Source organism: Cervus canadensis, chromosome 6 (assembly GCF_019320065.1).
Source record: "Cervus canadensis isolate Bull #8, Minnesota chromosome 6, ASM1932006v1, whole genome shotgun sequence".
Lineage (NCBI taxonomy): Eukaryota > Metazoa > Chordata > Mammalia > Artiodactyla > Cervidae > Cervus > Cervus canadensis.
In genome coordinates, this window is record NC_057391.1 from 70,875,161 (window position 1) to 70,896,393 (window position 21,233).

General features: G+C 35.7%; 1 protein-coding gene across 1 annotated transcript in view; it reads right to left on the reverse strand.

Annotated features, from left to right (window-relative positions):
- Window positions 1-1,329: 1,329 nt before the first annotated feature.
- SGPP1 (sphingosine-1-phosphate phosphatase 1) overlaps window positions 1,330-21,233 on the reverse strand; it is a 42,183-nt gene continuing 22,279 nt past the window's right edge. Inside the window, exons 2-3 of the mRNA XM_043472256.1 lie at window positions 10,740-10,829; window positions 1,330-4,065 (exon numbers count right to left, since the gene is read on the reverse strand). Of these exons, the coding sequence (XP_043328191.1) occupies window positions 3,514-4,065; window positions 10,740-10,829 (642 nt within the window). The 3' untranslated portion in view covers window positions 1,330-3,513. The remainder of the gene's footprint in view (window positions 4,066-10,739; window positions 10,830-21,233) is intronic.

Here is a 21,233-nt window from a genome sequence, read left to right on the forward strand (position 1 = left end):
GATGCCGTAGACAATCATGATACAGTCTGTTAGCATAGGTCATAAAGCAATCTTAAAGTTATTTGGCTTTAAGAAACTGACAGGAAAATACTCCTAAAATTACCCATTAGATTCCTGTCACATCCGATTACAATAGTAGGAGCTGGGCCTTTTAGACATCCATGGGAAATACACTAAGACAAAACATGGTGAAAGGAAAAAAGAAGAACAAATTAGGAAATACCAGCTAGCGTTAAAAAGTTAGCATTTACTTCTGTAAACATTTTTATTTAAAAAATATTTCTTTTATTTTTCTTTGAATTTTCCCTCCTGTATGTCTCACAAGGAAGATGTGGAATGCTTTGTTTATAAAATTTGAAGTGGTCTGGTATGCTTAAAAATGAAGAGCATTCTAAAATGTCCTTTGTAGTTATCATGTTGAAACTTTTTTTTATTGTGCTATTTATAGCTTCAGGGTTTTCCTGGTAGCTCAGCTGTTAAAGAATCTGCCTGCAGTGTAGGAGACCCCAGTTCGATCCCTGGGTTGGGAAGATTTCCTGGAGGAGTAGGCTTATGTAACCACCATTAAAATTCAACTGCAAAAGTTATTTAAAATTCAAGTTTAAAAGTCTTCTTTTTAACTTATGTACAAGAGCAAAAACTGGAAGAACATGACCAAAATTTAACAAAATAATCAACACAGTAACATTCACTACACCCAATTACTCTTTCTCAAACCATTGCTGCTGCCCTTTCTCAAAATAATCTCCGCAGCAAACAACAAAAACTCCTTTCAGAAAAACTAATTCAACTATAAAGTTGAATTTTTAAAATTGACCCTTATTGATGTTCAGATTAAACAGCTGGTTTTAAATTTAAGAGTAAATATTCTTTGCTAACAAGAATAAAATTGCTTTAGTAATAAAAAGTCTTTGCCACATAAAATTCTGTGATTACAAAAATAAAAACATTTAAGTATTTATTTACTAAAACACTCAAAAACATTTTAGTATTTATTCATCTTTATCAAACATTTTATGAAAATTTGCTTTAAATTATATGCCACTGAATTAATATTTATATTCTTTGAAAGATACATTTAATAAACATTACTTATAAAGAAAGCTAATAAGTAAAATTAATATAAATCTACTATAGTAGTACCACTTTATATTAGGTTTTTAAAATTAGATTGTAAAAACCTATGGGCAGCCCTAGTTTTTACAATTCATATTATGACAGTTCATAATAACAAAATGAAGTGTTCATATGTTTATTCTGCTTGAAAAGGTACCTGTTCCTAGTATTATGAGCCTGAATTAATGAATTAGCAGTCAACCAAATACCTGCAATACTTAATCATGGATTTTATTGAAACATGTTTTAGGCATAAGTTTTAAAAATAAAGTTATGAAACTTTTCACTGAAAGTTCAATGTCAGAATGATCATATATAGAGCCCAAAGTCAGTATGAACCATAAAGAATTTCTTCAATGTCTTCTATTACTAAAAACAGTACTTATATTGAATGAAATGCTTCACAGGAAAAGACTGCTAGAATGAAAATACTAGATATATTTCATAAATTTCTACCAGGAAATACAGAAACAAATGCATAGAAGGCAAATAAAACACCCTCCAATCTTGAATTTGGCTTTTATTTTAAAATACATTTAGCATGGAACTACCATAGGACAGAAAATAATAAATCACAAAGAAATGGAATATTTTCAAATACTTTTAAGCTAGATATAAAAATTAATAAGATAGCAGAGACCCAAATTATAGGAAATAGTCCCTAAAATTCAATTCAGTAAACACATTTTGAAAGAAAAGTTCTTTGCACATTTTCCAACGTACCAGTATGCTCCTAAGTGCCTTGGTTTTCTGTTAACTAATAAGTAAAGGCTGTAAATTTAGTTACTTTACTTACAATTATCAGATGCACTATTGTCAAAAATTACCATGTCTTTAAATTCTCAGAGTTATAAAAATATGAGCTCAAATAGTTATGTTGCCCAAAATAGAAACATCTTAAGTTGATATCTCTGGATAATCAGACAGATATTGCACTAAGTCAGTAATTCCATACCCGATGCTCATTTACATGGTAAGTTAATTCTCTTCTTTATGAAAAACTTAATACAAATAAATTTAATGTTAACCTAATTACAATTACACTTCAAAATATAAAGGCACGGACAGAATAAAGAATAGTTTAATATTTATACTCAAATTTTCCACTGTGAAAATAATAAAAGGTTGAAAAAAATAAGATCTAAAATTCTGATACTTTTAAATTTTGTAATTTACCGTTAAGTAGCTACTAAATGGGTATTAAAAGTTAACACTGCTAAATCCAATCCCTTCCAAATAATTTAGAAAAATGGTTTGTTTATATATGAAACATGTGCATTGTCCCATCTATAAAGTTCAAGTACATTTCCATTCATTGGAATTATCTACCTGTAGTATAAACAATCAAGACAATGTACAAAAAATATATCTTGTTCCTGTAACTTACAATGCACAGAAAAATACCTATAAAAATGGAGATATTTATCCATTTAGGTTCCCAATAAATTAGTGAGAAAATTTAGCCCGTTCCACGTTTCTTTCTAAACAAAGGCTAAAGAATTGAAGGTTGTTTACTTCTAGCCCTGTTCCCTTGACAGATATTTTTTAAATATTTGTCTGATTATATGTAACTTAAGATAAAGTTAGTCTTATTTTTATATCACAGTATACATGGCATTTCTTAATTCAGCAACAGAAAGGCACAATTAGCAAGCAATAAAATTCAGTACCTGACTTATTAAACTAATGTCCAGAACAACTGCAAATAAAATACATTCAACACAGTGCACAGAACTGGAAAACAAAAAAAAAAAGGAATTCAAAAACTAATTTTTTGGAAAATTTGGTCCATTAAAAATGCCTCCTATGTTCAACATCATGGATAACATGAAAGATGATGGCAGTGTAAAAAGAGGCAGTAAATTAATATGTGGTAGCATATGAATTCTGGTCTAGTAATTACACAATTAGATTAGGAAATGGTTCCCATTGTAAATAAAAATTAAATATATCAGTTAATAACATACCTGTATTAAGTCCAAATACACAGGCACAACTGTTTGCATATTATTATTGATTTTATAATACACCCCCATGGTTCAAAAAAACTTAGGTATATTATTTTATATATAATATATATTAGATACATAATTTTATATTATGTTCCTTAATATATATTATATAACTTGAATCCGTAACAACACAGAACTCTCCAAATATTACATGAACATTCCAAATGGTATTTATCATTTTCTCAATGTTGTAATAGCTCAGCTCACCTAAAACAATAACTGGATGTGCAGTGATAAAATGCACCGACTCTTAAGAATTTACTTAAATAATTATTTAAGTTAAATTCCTGCAAAAGCCTAACTCTGATTTGGCTTTTAACTAGAATATGGTTTTAGATATCAGTAACTGATACCCTCCTTTCTTATCATAAACAGTATTTCTCCATCAAGAGATACCAATAAAGAAAAATATGTAAGGAACCAAAAATGTGATAGAGAAACCAACCATTCCATAGGTAATATACCGATAAGGAAGTTCAACTTCCATGTGCTGCCTTGCTTTTCGAATATCATCACAAGGTATATTGAAGATTTTACAGGCTAAAGGAATAGTGATCCTTTTCATTATATCTCTGACCACTAGTACAAATAGCATCCCTATGAATATCCGCAATATGGCTTTTCCAAACAGAGTCACTGAAATGGGGTGCCTAGCTAAAGGTAATATATCCAGAGGAGGATCTAATAGTAGACCCATTTTATAGGTAAAATGAGATCCACATGCAATCCCTGCACCACTTCCCAGAATCTCAGCTGTGTCTCCCCGCGATGTACTCCAGGTGTCAAGAGTGAAAGAAAAGATCCCCAAGGCTAAATGAAGCCCGATGATGATTAATGGAGCGTATCTGTGAGTTTGGTTGAAGTTGTCAATCAAGTCCACAAATGGATAGAAGATAACTAAGATCAAAATGGTATATAGGAATCCGGCAATAACATCCTGAGAAAAGAAAAAAGCACAGTTGTTTAGTATAATATTTTTGTTTGGCATTTAAAGAATAGTATATATTTCACATTTCAAATGTTAACATACATTTTAAAATGTCACATTATTAAGCTTTATATAATATATAGTAGATACTAAAACCATTACACTAAAAAGATTTATTGATAATAATAAAATGATTATGTTTTTATAGTTCTGCCCTTTTATAAGTTAATACAGATATGCTATACACAAATTTTATATTCAAATCCTGAACAATAAACTAGCTTAAAGTATGCAGTTAGGATTTCTGAGAAAAGCAGTATACAGTTGACCCTTGAACAACCTGGATTTGAACTGTGTGGATCCGCTGAGCTGATTCTTTCAGTAGTAAACAGCAGTACAGTGCTACATGATACAGAAGAAACTGTGGACATGGAGGAACCAAGTGAATGAAGGGCACACTACAATTATTGGTGGATTTTTCACTACACTGACCTCTAAGTTGTTCAAGGATCAACCAGGCTTATTTTAAGACTTCATCTTCATGTATTTAATATAGTAATTACACATCTAAACACATAATTATTTCCATGACTAAAGAGGATAGAAAGCCTATTTTTTCTTAATTCACTAAACAAATACTTACTGAGTACCTATATGTGCCTGACACTATTTTAGGGGCTAAGGATATATTGCTTAAAAACTGAGAAGATACCTACTGCCATAGAGCTTACATTTTAGTGGGGATGACTGACAATAACCATGTAAATAAAAAGTAGATAAATATTACCATTTTGGGTTGTTATAAAGCAACTAAAATAAGACAATGGGATAGGCCCAATTAGGAGCAATTAGGGAAATCTGTCTGAGGAGGTGACACTTGAGCAGAGATCTGATTCCAAAAGAGAGTCAGCCCTATCTTTAGCCTTAAGGAAAAGTGTCCCAGGTCAAAGAAATAACCAAGTACCAAGGTACTGAGGCAGAATAGAACTTAGTAAGTTCAAAGAACGAAGAGAAATCCAGTGTGCCTCAAACAGTAAGAAAGAGAGATGTGACATGAGATCCAAGAGACAGACAGAGGTCCCCTTGTAAGTTAGGGAAGAACTTCACATTTCATTTCAAAAGCGACAGGAGGCCTGAAAGAAAGATTCCCAAGTAGGAGTGTAATAAAATCTGATTGATGTTTATAAAAGAACACTCCATCCACTGTGTAGAGAATAGATGATGGGGTAAAGTATGGAAGACAGGAGACCACTAGAGGCACAAGTTAGAGGCTGCTACAGTGACTCACCTAGATGTGTCCATATGAAGAGACACACATAAGATGGGTTTAGTCAAATATTTTAAAATTAGAGTTGACTAACTTCAACTTACTGATGATCTGAATGTAAGAGAGAAGCAAAGGGGATCAAAAATGTATGACAGAAGATGGTTTATTGGAGGAAATAAAGCTGTTATTAAAAGAATCTTCCTTTCCAAATCATTCCTGACATGAACAAAACTATTCTGAAATTTTCACCTTAAAACAAACAAAACCAAACCCTGGGATTAACCATCACTGAAAAATTTATCCAAAAAATCGCACACATTCACTGTCTCCACTTCCTCACTTCCTTATTTTTTCCTAAACTCATCACTGTATTGAAACCATTCTTTTCACAGATACTAGTGACCTTTATGCTGCCAAAAACAATGGTTACTTCTCAACAGCATTCAATACAGTTAAGCAACAGAGTAGTGGCTTAATGTTTTTCTGTCCTAAGATTTTTTATTATTGTTATAATGTAACATTTGGTACATAGAAATCAAATACGTAGAGTGTACCTGAAATTATAAGAAGTACTTGGAATCTGTTGGTATGCTGGTTGCTAGTTCTATCACTCTGCATGACGCTGAGTACTGACTGGACACCTGCTCTGAGTAGGACTGACACACACATTACCATGTGTGAGACGGACAGCAGCTCGTGGGAAGCTGCCGTGGGGCACAGCAAGCTCGGCTCAGCGCTCTGCGATGGCTTAGGGCGCCGGGACGGTGGGTGCGGTGGGAGGGAGGCTCAAGAGCGAGGGGACCTATGCGCACTCACAGCTGACTGACTTTGCTGTACCGCAGAAACTAACACACACTGTAAAACAATTACACCCCAGTTCAAAATATACATAAAAACTGTTTTATCACATATCTCCAAACAAAACATTACCAAGTGTTGCTTCTTTCTGAGCTTTATAAAAATGTTAGGCAATATGTAGTCTCCTCTGATTTGCTTTTCACACTTAACATTAAACTCTTAAGATTCATTCATCATATGTAGTTTATAGGTCATTCACTTTCCCAAGTATGTAATATTTTGTGTGATTATATAACATATTTATCTATTTTTCCCACTGATAGCCACTTAGGTTGTTTTCAGGTTTTGGATTAGTTCACTGGTTAGGGCTGAGCTTGAATGCTTTCTTAATTGGTATATATTCTTAAACCAACCAGGAATTTAAACAATGTTACTATGTTCTTTCTTTTGATGTTCCCTGTATGGGTCTAAAAAAGTTTCTCCAGGACAGGTGCCTAGGAATGGAAAGGCGGAATCAAAGTATATGTGCACGTTCAATTTTATAAGCCAATAAAATAATCTCCAAAATGTTTACAGAAATTCAGATTCCATCAGTAGGTATTTCTTGATGTTTAATTTGCATTTCTGTGATTATTAATTAAGCATTATTTCATAAGTCCATGGGCTATTCCTTTTATATGCAAGATATATTTGTGTCTTTAGGGCAACTGTTACTTTGGATTTTCTTTTTCTTATTGATTAACATGATTTCTTTAGATATATATAATAGCAGTTATATTTTTGGAAGTATATTTCAGTGTGACATAAAACATCCAATCTTGCTGTCCTCTACTTTTTTTGTATAGTTCTATGAATATTAAATTTAATTACTGTAAGACTCTATACAAATCTGCCTCCTTTTCTAATTGTCATTAATTATTTACGCTATTACCTGGATAAAAAGGGTGTATTTAATTTCCATGCTACAGAACCAAAAAGAAGAATGACTGAATTCAGAACATAAACATGGTGGCTGTCATTGTGATACCAATTTAATGTACAACATTAAAATGTGTAACTAAGTGATTTTAAGCGTTACAGCACAAAATATGTGATAAAGAAAAGTTGATGTTAAAGGTAACAAAGAACTCAAAGTAGCAAATTTTCCAAAAAGAAAGCAAATAACTTTAGATACTCAAATTAATTATAGATAACAAATCTGCTGTAAAAGTTAATAATTACATATATGAATGGAATATTCACAGTTATCAAATTTATGGTAGAGGATATCAAATACCATAAATTCAATAAAGATTTATTACATATCAAATCTGGAATTGCCTTTTCTTTTCTTTTCTCCCAATCAGTATATAGAACTAGAGAGGCTAGTGATTGGCTGAGACTAGAATTCAAGACTTCTGTCCGCTCCTGGTGTTTTTTTTTTTAATTATAACATATTTCAGGTGTCCTGATTCTAATTCAACATGTCAGTGATGCCAACAGGGTTTCTAACAACAAAATATATTACTGGAATGCATCATTCTTCATTATAAACAACTAGTAAGTTGTTTTTATCTTTAAAATTTTTTATTTTAAAGAAATTTTTATCTTTAAAATTCAAATTTAGTACATGTTCAGTACAGAAAAACTAGAAAATGTGGATAAAAAATAACAAGCAATTATTACTCAGAAATAACTACTATTAAAACTCTTAGTGTTTACTGTTCTGGATCTTTCTCTGTAACATGTTTTCAGGACTTGTGCTGTTGTTTGATTAGTTTGATTCTTATATCTTGTTATAAAAATGGGTTATGAAGGTACACACTACTTGAGGATCTCATAATACTTTTCTAAAAAACTTTCCACATATAGGCAAATAAACTTTTAGTACAATTTTAGGTAAATGTAATTATAAAATATTCATAATTTTACTAATGTAGAAATAAACTAGTAATCTGACAAGCACTTAGTTCGGTAATTTTTAAATGGCTTGTGTTTTAAGACATTTTCAGAGCTAGGTTTGATAGAAAATAAAGGAAAAATGGAGGAAGTACTCCTCTATTTTTCTGGAGATTAAGGAAATCTATTTAGGAAAGTGTGTGCACGCTCAGTTGCTCAGTCATGTCCAACTCTTTCGACCCCATGGACTACAGCCTGCCAGGCTTCTCTGTCCATGGAACTTTCCAGGCAAGAATCCTGGAGTAGGTTGCCATTTCCTTCTCCAGGGGATCTTCCCAACCCCGGGACTAAACCCGTATCTTCTGCACTGGCAGGAGGATTCTTTACTACTGCACCATCTGGGAAGCCATTTAGTAAAGTAGGCATTAAAAATAAATTAAGTGTTGCTCTTTGTGTTGTAATAATAAAAACAAAGCATATGGGAAATACTGAATGAAGTGTTCCTTATAAATTATTTAAACTGCATTACTAGAACTTTCTTCTTAATGTTAATAAAGGTTGTAACACAGGAACATAATTTACAATGCTTGCAAGTCATCTGTGATTTTACTTTTGTAAAAGAAAAACAACTTGTAATAATACACATAATAAAATTGAGTAGCCAGTCAGAATAAAACTGATAAACATATTCTATGGGACAGGATGCTTTTGAATAATTAAATAACTATGGCTGGGCAATTCCCTGGTGATCCAGTGATAAGGACTCCATGCTTTCACTGCCCAGGCCCAGGTTCAATCCCTGGTCTGGGAACTAAGATCCTGCAACTCATGCAGTATGGCCAAAAGAACAAGAAAAAAAAAAAGACTAGGTTATCAGACTTATAATTAATAATACATCAATATTGTTTTTACTTCAGTTGACTGAAGAACAGATGCTATCCAGTATCAAAAACATGAACTGAACTCAGTTTGAATAATCAATCCACTATATATTTCCTTTGAACAACAGCATGTTTGAGATTATATATTCAGTATAAGAAGATTCTAATTCCTCTTTTATGATGATAATGAATCTAGGGATAATATTATCATTCTTAGTTCATAATCTTTTGGTAGTTTTTCAGGTGACATATTGTTAATTGGGAGTGGAAGGGAATAACTGTAATGAGGCACAGAGATGGAAAACATTTTCTTGTGACTAATATTAGATTTGCTATAAAAAGGTGATAATTGGTCTATTATAAAATTAGTACAGACTAGTCAGAAAGATAAAATTATATGTCAATTCATAATTTGCATTAGTATAAATAATTATTAAAAAAAACACAAATAGTTTGCTTCCTAACTTAGCATTTGGGACTTTCATAAATTTACTAGTGAAGGGGCAGCTGCTGGAGGTAAGTAATCTGAGGAAGAAACAGAAATCCAATATTTTTCAGCTATGAAATGAGATATTTTTATGAGTAGAAAATTCTAAAAGTGTTCATTTGTTAAGGACAAGAAAAATTTGATATAACCCTTTATAAATTTTTGGATTCTGTGAATTCATCCCTATCTCTCCATCTTCCTTCTTATTCTTTATCATTCCAATTTTAGTATATGTGCTGCCGAAGCAAGCACATGATTCTTTATCTATAATATAATACATAATACCTTCACAAAGTGTTCTAAGAGACACCACACTGTACATGACGGTAGAGTTATTTTTCTCATATTGCTTGTTGTCTAGTGGGGATGACAGAAAAATAAAAAAGCAACTGAAATTCAGCGTAAGTGCTATGCCAGAATTATGCTCAAGATGTTCTGGGAGAAAGGCCACCTATCCAGTCTTTAGAAAGGAAAGATGGAGAACGTAACAAGGCTTTAGGAGATAATATTTTCTGGTGAGTCATGAACAATGGATTTGATAGTTAGGCAAACAAAGAAAGGGAAAACAGCATTCCATGTGGAGGTTAAGGCATTCCTAACAATGTGAAGATTAAAAAGCACCCTTCACATTTGAGCAAACATAGGGCATTCAATATGGCATCATACTTGTGTTTTGAACAGTAAACTACAAACAACAACAGTAAACACTGAACGGAGCAGTGTCACACTTGAAGTGGAGCTACTGATTAAGAAGCTGCTGCAGTCCCTAGTTAGAGATGGTGCGGGCCAGAAGTAGGGAATGTCAGTCAGATGAACAGGAAGGGAAGTGAGCAGGTATAGCTGAAAGATAAGAGTTCCTGTGCCGCTGCTTTTGAAACTGAATTGCATTCTCAAAATAAAATATCTGATGTAAGCCCTAAAATACTGTTGGGAAAGAAGAAAACTAGAGTTTAATATTCAAAAACAAGTGGCACCAGGGCAGTTTTTGTTCATCTAATTTCTATTCACTGGGTTTTCACTTACAAGTAGAGCTCCTTGGTGTCTGTATTTACATTGTCAGTTTTGACTCAGCAGTAGGAAAAGCATAGAAGAAAATGAGAAAGAAGATAAAAGTGAACCTGGAAGGAGAGAGAACTGTTATCCTGAATAATACTTGGTTCTTGTGATTGCTGGGAACTTTTTCTGTGAAATATATATAACTACTTTAAAACTTTGCAAAACATCCTGTTGCTATTTTTGCAAGAAAAAAAGATTTACAATAACTACGTTTTCTCACTTAAGCTTCCAGTAAGTTTAAAAATGATTAAAAATTATAAAATTGCGTGTTGATTTTAGAAAAAACAAAGCAATATGAACACAACGTTTTCCTTACCAGAATGGAGTGCATTCCCATGTAAATTCTACTTATGCAAACTAGAGAACACCAGCAGGGAATAAGAATCAGTCCATATGTGAGAGGATACTGAAGGGAAAAAAAAAAGTAAAATTAGTTAGGTAAATCAGGCTAAATATAAACAAGCAGATAAAAACTCAAGGAGAACAAGAAGTATGTGTGTTTACTTTCTGTTATATTTCCAGCACCTAAGCCTACGCATGGCACATAGTGGACATTCAAGAAATACTTTCGCATGAATGAACAAATAAATCAAATCTAATGTTTCTACAGTCTTCATTGTGGGAACTGTCTCATTTTTGCTTCTACAGTAAAGACTCAATCACTGGCCTGCTACAGAAGAAAAACAAATAAAAGACATACTTTTACTATCACTACACAATGAAAGTGCCTCTGGAAAAGCACCTGACTCTGGTCCAGCTTAGTGTCATCGCTTCCCTGGGGAGGAGGCATTATCTCCCTCTCACTTCCATCAGTGCCTACCGTTTGCCATTTCCCCATCTTCCTTTCAATGTTAAACACCATGTAATTTTTTGTCCATTAATAATTTCAAATAGCAACTATATTACAAAAAACTTTGGTGGGATATTGGAAGCAGAAAGGCATAAAAAGGGGGAAAACTTAAAATGCAGATGACTTTTAGTATCAGTTGGGTTTCCCTGACAGCTCAGTTGGTAAAAAATCTGCCTGCAATGCAGGAGACCCTGGTTCAGTTCCTAGGTCAGGAAGATCCGCTGGAGAAGGGATAGGTTACCCACTCCAGTATTCTTGGGCTTCCCTTGTGGCTCAGTTGATAAAGAATCTGGCTGCAATGTGGGAGATCTGGGTTCGATCCCTGGGTTGGGAAGATCCCCCGGAGAAGTGGAAAGGGGGATCCTTCTCACTCCAGTATTCTGGCCTGGAGAATTCTAGGGACTGTATAGTCCATGGGGTCGCAAAGAGGCGGACACGACAGAGGCTTTCACTTTCACTTCAGTGTCAATGGCACACCTCTAGTACTAACCAGAGGTGACTTTGAAGCTCCTAACACTAGAGGGAAGAAGGAAATGACTGATGTTTGGGCATGTCTTAAGTTTGTAAACGAAGAAGAGGGGGCACATTTGAGACAGTTTGTGCCTGATTACTTCAAATTTCCCAATGAAATTGAAGCCAAGATGGTTCCATTCATTAAGTATTCAAACTGGTTCAATAAGAAGTAAGGTTAAAAGAAAGGAGTTAAGTAATGCTGCAAGAGTGGTCAAGATTTAGTACATAGTTGTTTTGATTTGATTTCTCTAGGGGCTTCCCAGGTGGTGCTAGTGATAAAGAACTCGCCTGCTCGTTCAGGAGACATAAGAGATGCAGGTTCAATCCCTGGATCGGGAAGATCCCCTGGAAGAGGGCATGGCAACCCACTTCCAGTATTCTTCCCTGGAGAATCCCATGGGTAGAGGAGCAAGGCAGGCTACAGTCCATAAGGTCACAAAGAGTCAGATACAACTGAAGCAACTTAGCTCACTCACACTGCATTTACTATGGCCCAAATATTTTTTCTTGAATGTCTAAATACCTTGATTTTGAAAGCATCACACTCTTATTCCCCTTTCACCATCTATTTTTCTCTCTGTTTTCCACACAAGAAAATATTCCTCATTGTTCCTTAAACATTAGTATAACTAAGGGTTCTGGCCTTAGTAGTTAACCGGCAGTTTCACCTTGTCTTCTATTACTCAGCATGCTGAAGACCTATGCATGTCCTTGGATTAAGAACCATTTAGCCAGCCTCTGCACATATCTCCAACTTGAGATCATTATGGTGTTAAACCCATCATACCTCAAACCCTACTCATCATCCTACCAACAAGACTTGTTCCTCCTCTCATTTTCCCTATTTCATTTGGAAGCATCATAGTCTACATGAGAAGTATGTATTATCCTTGATTTCTTCCTTATCCCTCATATTCAACCAATAATGAGGTCTTACTGATTTTACTTTCTGAATATTTCTTAATTCTGTCATCTCTTCACCCTACTGATATGGTCTTTTTCAGATCCTTATAGATCCTTTTCTAGGTTCCAGGTATTCCTTCAGATGTTTTCTGATATGCATGAGGAACCTGGTTAATGATGCAGTCAGACAAGTAATCCTGTAAGGAGGGTAAGTGCCATGATAGGGGGAGTCTAAGGGATGGATCTTTAAAGTTTCCCAAACTAAGTATGATTCACATTGTCTCAAAAGATGAGTAGGATTTAATCTTTACAGAAAAAAGAGAAGCACAGGGTAAAAATGACAGAGGACATTACAAACAGTAGGAGTGAGTGAAGAAAGGTTTATGTCTAAGAAGTTTTAAGTAGTGAGGTTTTCTAGGAGAATAAGTTTAAATTCTTACTGAGGAAAGGCAACTTAATAATAAACATAAAATATGCAAATTATATGATATGTAAATATATAAATGATACTTTATATAGAATATAAAAATTATATAATAAAGAATAATAAGTACTGTGGGGAAATAAAAAGGAAAAAGGTGCTAAAACAGTCCTCTGGAGAAGGAAATGGCAACTCACTCCAGTATTCCTGCCTGGAAAATTCCACGGACAGAGGAGTCTGGTGGGCACTAGTCCACAGGGTCACAGAGGCAGACACAACTGAGCAACTGAGTGTGCACACGCACATGCACGCACGCACACAGAGCTGAAACAGTAATGTTCATCAAATATTCCTTGTGCTCTTCTTGCAATGAGACTGGGGCCATGTGCCTGGTTTTGACCAATGAACTGGGAACAAAGGTGACGTGTGCCACTTTTAATCATCCTATGAATGCTCTTTCCTACAGATGTGATACTGGAGGCTGTACGCTGAGCGTATCACCAGATGGGCAAACTTCCCTCACCCCGGGTCCCTGAGGTTCCAAGTGGATCAGAGTTGCATGCTGACCCATAACGGATATGAAGCACAGATGAGAAAGACGCTTTTGTTGTTCATCTGTTTTCAGGGTTAAATCATTAGTACAGCATAACCACACTTATCATAATTAAAACAGTAATAGCATAAGGAGTATGGGAGTGTATTGGGGGCAGGTTAAAGTTTTAGAAGATAGCCATTGTAGGCTTTACATGGACAAACTAAGATTTGAGGCAAGACTGGATGGAAGTGAATTGATCAACCAGGTATCTGAGGAAAGAATATACATGAGGGAGTGGAAGCAGGAAGAACAAAGTCTCTAATGAGGAAACATGACCAGCAAGGAGGCTTGTGTGGCCGGAACAGATAGGAGGAGAGGTGAGAGAGGTCCTGGCAACCAGAGCAAGCAGAGCCCGAGAGGCCTCTGTAAGAAATGTGACCTTGGGGAGCCACGCTGCAGGGTCCTGAGCAGAGCAGTGTCCTGAGACTGGACAGGAAGGGGGCAAGGGTGGAAAAAGGAAGACCAGTTAGGGGGCTGTTGCTATATTCTAGGTGAGAGACCATGACAGTGGCTTCAGTCTCTGTAGCAGCTACTCAGGTCTTAATTTTTTTTTTCTTCACTAGCAAGTGAGGGTCAAAGAAGTAAAAATTATCACCACAACAACCATACAAGTCTCCTGTGATTCTTTCTTCTTGCTCTTTTTTTACTTAGACCCCATAAGGAAGTAAAAAATGTACAAAGTTATTGGTGGGAATTCTCTGTACATGACAGATAAAAGAAAAATTCATTTATTGATTCTTACTGAATTTAACTTAATTCAGTTTCATTGTTCCTGCTCAGTAATGTTCCTTATCCCCTACCTTCAGTCCTAGCTTTTGAGAATCAATAAATGAATTTTTCTTTTATCTGTTATGTACAGAGAATTCCCATCAATAACTTTTTGTACATTGGAGAAGGCAATGGCATCTCACTCCAGTACTCTTGCCTGGAAAATACCATGGATGGAGGAGCCTGGTAGGCTGCAGTCCGTGAGGCCACTAAGAGTCGGACATGACTGAACGACTTCCCTTTCACTTTTCACTTTCATGCATTGAAGAAGGAAATGGCAGCCCACTCCAGTGTTCTTGCCTGGAGAATCCCAGGGACGGAGAAGCCTCATGGACTTCTGTCTATGGGGTCGCACAGAGTCGGACATGACTGAAGCGACTTAGCAGCAGCAGCAGCAATCCACATTTGAAGGAAATCAGTCCTGAGTATTCACTGGAAGGACTGATACTGAAGCTGAGACTCCAGTACTTTGGCCACCTGAAGCGAAGAACTGACTCACTTGAAAAGACCCTGATGCTGGGAATGACTGAAGGCGAGAGGAGAAGGGGACGACAAAGGATGAGATGGTTGGATGGTATCACTGACTCAATGGACATGAATTTGAGTAAGCTGTGGGAGTTGGTGATGGACAAGGGAAGCCTGGCGTACTGCAGCCCATGGGGTCGCAAAGAGTTGGACACAACTGAGCGACTGAACTGAACTGAACTGAATACACATTTATTCAGGTTTACCATCTCTAAGGTAATTTAAATGGGAGAGTGAGGAAAGCAATCAAACTCGATGCAGAGGCATTTCTCCCATTCCAGTGTACCTTTAGGTACCTTTAGGGTAAGACAAAAACTTGGGAAAAGAACAAGTCATTTTTATTTTCATTGATTGGCTGATGTTTTTTTAAGCCATTTGTCTCCATCTTCAGAATATTTCCCTAGATTTCTTTTGTGGAAAGAAACATATTTGGGGGAAGACCTGATCCAGTTTTGATTACATGACTTTCACATTTACTCCCCGGAGAATAACAGAATTCAGTATAATTAGAGTATCAAAGCAAAGAAGTATCTTATCAAGTAATCTTTTAACCAGAAAAAAAAAACCACAGGTCTTAATGACAATAAAAAATAAACTAGATAAAAGTAATACTCCTAAAGTGGGATTGTGTTGGGGGAGGAAGATGATGCATAATAACCAATTCATCTGGCAGATTTATTTAATATTTAAGAATATTCAAATTATAACTACCTTTTAATTTTATATTGAACTGTCTCTAAAATTAGGACTACTAATATTTTAGGACTACTGTCCTCAATTAGATATAACTGGAAAGAAAACAGATTCATGTGGAATTATACTTTCCTAAAAAATGACAGAATTTATTAGAAATATATAAAGTATACATAGACCACTCTTTTTCAGGCATCTTTGTTAGTTCCCCCCTTAATTCACAACTCAGTATCAGTGAGCCCAATTCCCAATCTATGCTCACTCCCTTATTGATTTCATACAGTCCCAAGGATTTATATATAAGCTATACGTTCATGACTCAAATTTCCATCTCTAGTTGGGACATTTCTACTGAATCTCAGACTTCTGTATCCAACTGCTTATGTGATCAGTGTCTAAAAGGCATCTTAAATGTAACAGGACTAAATCTGAAATCCCCAATTCCATCTCCACCTCTGACCAGCTTAAATTCCTATGCTTATCTCCTTCCCACTAAAAGATTTCCCCACAGTTTCATTCCTCAGGCCAAATACCTTGTTGTTAATCTTGGCTTCCCCATTTGTATCCATCATACAACTCATTAAAAGTGGCAGTTATACCTTCAAAAATATATCTAGTTATTAATTATAATCCCCATTGTAACCACAAAGTATCAAAAAATATACATATAAGAGAATAAGAAGGGAATAAAAATAGTACACTGTAAAAAAACTCAAATGCAAAAGAAAACAGTAATGTAGGAAATTAGAAGCAAAAAGAGGCAAAAGACACACAAAAACAAATAGCAAAATACCAAAAGTCACTTCTTACAGGTAATTCCTTTAGATAGAAATGGTATAAACTCTCCAATGAAAGGCAGAGATTGGTAGGATAGATAAGGAAACATTGCTCCAACTCTGTGTGGCCTAAGAGACTCACTTTGGATCTGAGACACAAATAGGTTCAAAGTGAAAAAATGGAAAAACATTTCACACAAACAGTATCCAAAAGGGAGAGCTAAGTGTCTCTACTAAAATCAGACAAGATAGACTTCAAGTCAAAATTGTTACCAGAGACAAAGGACAATATGCACTGATAAAAGGATCAACTCATTAAGAAGATATAACAATTATAAACATATTTGCACCAAAGCCCCAAAACAACAGAAGCAAACACTAACAGAATTGGAGAACTAGTTCTACAAGCCAGTCTCATCAGCATTGAAAACCCACTCTTCCACATAGCCTCTTTCCTAACACTTGGCAGATAATTTAAAGAACAGGCCACAGCCTCTTGATCTTGACTCAGGATTACTGAAAGTTTAACATTTTTAATGTTGTGTAGTGTTTTGAAATGTGCAGGCCAGTCAGCACTATAAGAGAAGAATTGAATATTTTCCTTGCTCTGTGTAACATGGTTTCATTGGCTTTCAGTCTCACATCAATGCTGTCCACTATGGTTTTTTTTTTTTTTTTTTTTAACTGGTTATCATCTCATGAATCCACAAATTCAGCCACTTTCCCATGTTTTCCATAACTTCATCAGACACTACAAATACTACTTTTGCATTTCCAGAGTGGCCTTACACACACATGGGTAAATTTCCTCTTCTCTTTTCTGGATGTCCTATATTATTGATACATTAACATTGAACTCATAGCCAAAAGAACTGTAACTGATGCCTTAATGAATCTTATCTCTCACATATATATTTTCTTTGTAAAGTAGATCACAGCCTTCTAGTGTTTAGGGACACTAAATAGCATTTTATACCAGAATACCAGATCACCTTACCTGCCCTCCTGAGAAATCTGTATGCAGGTCAAGAAGCAATGGTTGGAACTAGACATGGAACGACAGACTGGTTATAAATTGGGAAAGGAGTACATCAAGGCTGTATATTCTCACCCTGCTTATTTAACTTATATCCAGAGGACATCATGTGAAATGGCAGGCTGGATGAAGCACAAGCTAGAATGAAGACTGCCAGGAGAAATATCAATAACCTCAGATATGCAGATGACACCAGCCTTATAGCAGAAAGCAAAGAACTAAAGAGCCTCTTAATGAAAGTGAAAGAGAAGAGTGAAAAAGCTGGTTTAAAACTCAACATTCAAAAAATGAAGATTATGGGCATCTGGTCCCATCACTTCATGGCAAATAGATGGGGAAACAATGGAAACAGTGACAGACTTCATTTTCTTGGGCTCCAAAATCACTGTAGATGGTGACTGCAGCCATGAAATTTTAAAAGACACTTGCTCGTTGGAAGGAAAGCTATGACCAACCTAGACAGCATATTAAAAAGCAAAGGCATAACTTTGCCGACAAAGTTCCATCTAGTGAAAGCTATGGTTTTTCCAGTAGTCATGTATGGATATGAGAGTTGGACTATAAAGAAAGCTGAGCACTGAAGAATTGATGCTTTTGAACTGTGGTGTTGGAGAAGACTCTTGAGAGTCCCTTGGACTGCAAGGAGATCAAACCGGTCAATCTTAAAGGAAATCAGTCCTGAATATTCATTGGAAGAACTGGTGCTGAAGCTGAAACTTCATTACTTTGGCCACCTGATGGGAAGAACTGACTCACTGGAAAAGACCCTGATGCTGGGAAAGACTGAAGGCAGGAAGAGAAGAGGACGACAGAGGATAAGATAGTTGGATGGCATCACCAACTTGATGGACGTGAGTTTGAGCAAGCTTCGGGAGTTCGTGATGGGGCAGGGAAGCCTGGCCTGCTGCAGTCCATGGGGTCGCAAAGAGTCGGACATGACTGAGCAACTGAACTGAAACAGCACCGTAGTTTGGGGACCATTCCCTGGTGGCTCAACTGGTAAAGAATCTGCCTACAGTACGGGAGACCTGGGTTCAATCCCTGGGATGGGAAGATCCCCTGGAGAAGGAAACAGCTACCCACTCCAGTATTCTAGCCTGGAGAATTCCATGCACAGGCTACAGTCCATGGAATAGCAAAAGTGGGACAGGACTGAGTGACTTTCACTTGACTTTAAACAGTAAAACCATCATTAAAAGCACAAACACTTGAAAAACACTGCACTGAACAGAGCAAAAAGGACTGTCTGCAGTAAATAATAGCTGAAACAAGAAAGCAGGCTGTTGCCTTGTTCATCCTCGCCTGGGAACATGTATGCCAGGTGACTCAAATTTTTCACATTCTGCACATGTCTGAATGTACTGACTCTTGGGTAACAAATTTTACTGCATGGGCTAAGTTTACAAACAATCCATGAATAATGAAGATCAACTATATGAAGAAACTAAACTACTCTTAAGTAACCCTAGGCCAAATAAGAAATCACAGGGAAATTATAAAATAGGGACAAATAGAAACTAAACACAAGATAATACAAATCATGTAATACAATGAAAGCAGCACTCAGGGGGAAATGTACAGCAGTGGAGTCCTGCATTAAAACAAAAGAAACTAATCACAACTCTACAGTGAGGACTAGAAAAAGAAGAGCTAACTAAATGCAAAGTGAGCAATAGAGGGAAGTACTAAAATGATAAGGGTGGAAAAATATGAAATACAGGGCAGTAAAACAAGAGAATCAACAAAACTGAAAGTTGTTTTTTTAAAAAGAATAAGACTGGTAAAACTACAGCCTGGCAGGAAAAAAAAAAAAAGATGCAAATAACTAAAACCAGAAATCAAAGTGGAAACATTACTACTGATCTTACAGCAATAGAAAGGATTATAAGAGAAAACCATGAACAATTAATATGCTAACAAATTAAGATAACCTAGATGAAATTCACAAATTCCTAGAGAAACACAAATTACCAAAACTGACTCAAGAAGAAATATAATCTAAACAAGTAAAGAAACTGAATCAGCAATCAAAAACCTCCAAAGAAAAACCTAAGTCCAAACAGTTTCACTGGTGAATTCCACCAAACATTTATTTAAGGATGATTCAATGTCAATATTTCTCAAGTTCTTAAAAAAAACAGAAGCATAAATACTTCCTCACATGCTATGAGGCCTGTATTACTCTGATACCAAAACCAGAAACGACAGCACAAGAAAACTACAGACCACTAGCCCTTGTGAATACTAAAGCAAAAAATCTTCTACAAAGTATTAGCAAACAAAACCTAACAGCACATTAAAAGTATTACACACCATGATCAAATGGTTACTTATCTCAGAAATACAAGGGCGGTTCAACAAAAAAACCAGTGTCATACACCACATTAATAGAAGACAGTAAAAACAAAGCAAAATAAACACATGATCATCTCAACGGATACAGAAAAAGCATTTGACAAAATTCAACACTCCCTCACAATAAAAGATCTCAAAAACTAGGAACAGGAGGGAATTTCCTTAACATGATATAGGACACTTACGAAATATCCACAGATGCTATTACATTCAGTGGCTGAAAGGTCCCGCCCAGCTTGCCTGCTAAGATTAGGAACAAGACAAGGATGTCTACCTCTCACCATTGCTATCTAACATTGTATTGTAGGTTCTAACCAGAGCAGTTAGGCAAGGAAAAGAAATTTTAAAATATCTAAATTAGGAAAAAGTAAAACTATCTCTACAATGTGGGAGACCAGGTTCAATTCCTGGATAGGGAAGATCCTCTGGAGAAGGAAATGGCAACCCACTCCAGTCCTCTTGCCTGGAAAATCCCATGGCTGGAGGAATGTGCTATGCTATAGTCCATGGGGTTGCAAACAGTCAGACACAACTGAGCGACTTCACTTCACTTCAAAACTATCTCTACTCACAAAGACAGGACCTTAAAAACAGAAAATCTCAAAGAATCTACAAAAACTACTGGAATTGAGAAATGAATTCAGCAAAGTTGCCAGGTACAACAAGAACAATGCACAAAGAAGAGTTTTATTTCTACACATCAACGATAAGTAGTCTGGAAAGCAAAGTAAGAAAATAATTCAACTTATAATAGCACCCAAAAGAATAAAATACCTACAACACTTTACTAAAAGAAATGAACAACACTTATCTTTGACACAGTCTACATTTATGCATTAAGATATATTCTGTATACATTCTATATATACACATATACTACAAATACTTATATATGTACTTAAAATAATAGTATTTATTTTCACTATTGTCTAGTGTCTATATATGATAGGCAGTCAATAAATACTTGCTGAATGAAGTAAACATAAGCCTTTAGCCACTTACAGTATCTCATTCAAGATAACCTGGGGTGAAAGTGCTGCACTCAATATGCCAGCAAATTGGGAAAACTCAGCAGTGGCCACAGGCCTGGAAAAGGTCAGTTTTCATTCCAATCCCAAGGAAAGTCAATGTCAAAAAATGCTCAAACTACCGCACAATTGCACTCATCTCACACACTAGTAAAGTAATGCTCAAAATTCTCCAAGCCAGGCATCAGCAATACGTGAACCGTGAACTTCCAGATGTTCAAGTTGGTTTTAGAAAAGGTAGAGGAACCAGAGATCAAATTGCCAACATCCACTGGATCATTGAAAAAGCAAGAGAGTTCCAGAAAAACATCTATTTCTGCTTTCTTGACTCTGCCAAAGCCTTTGAC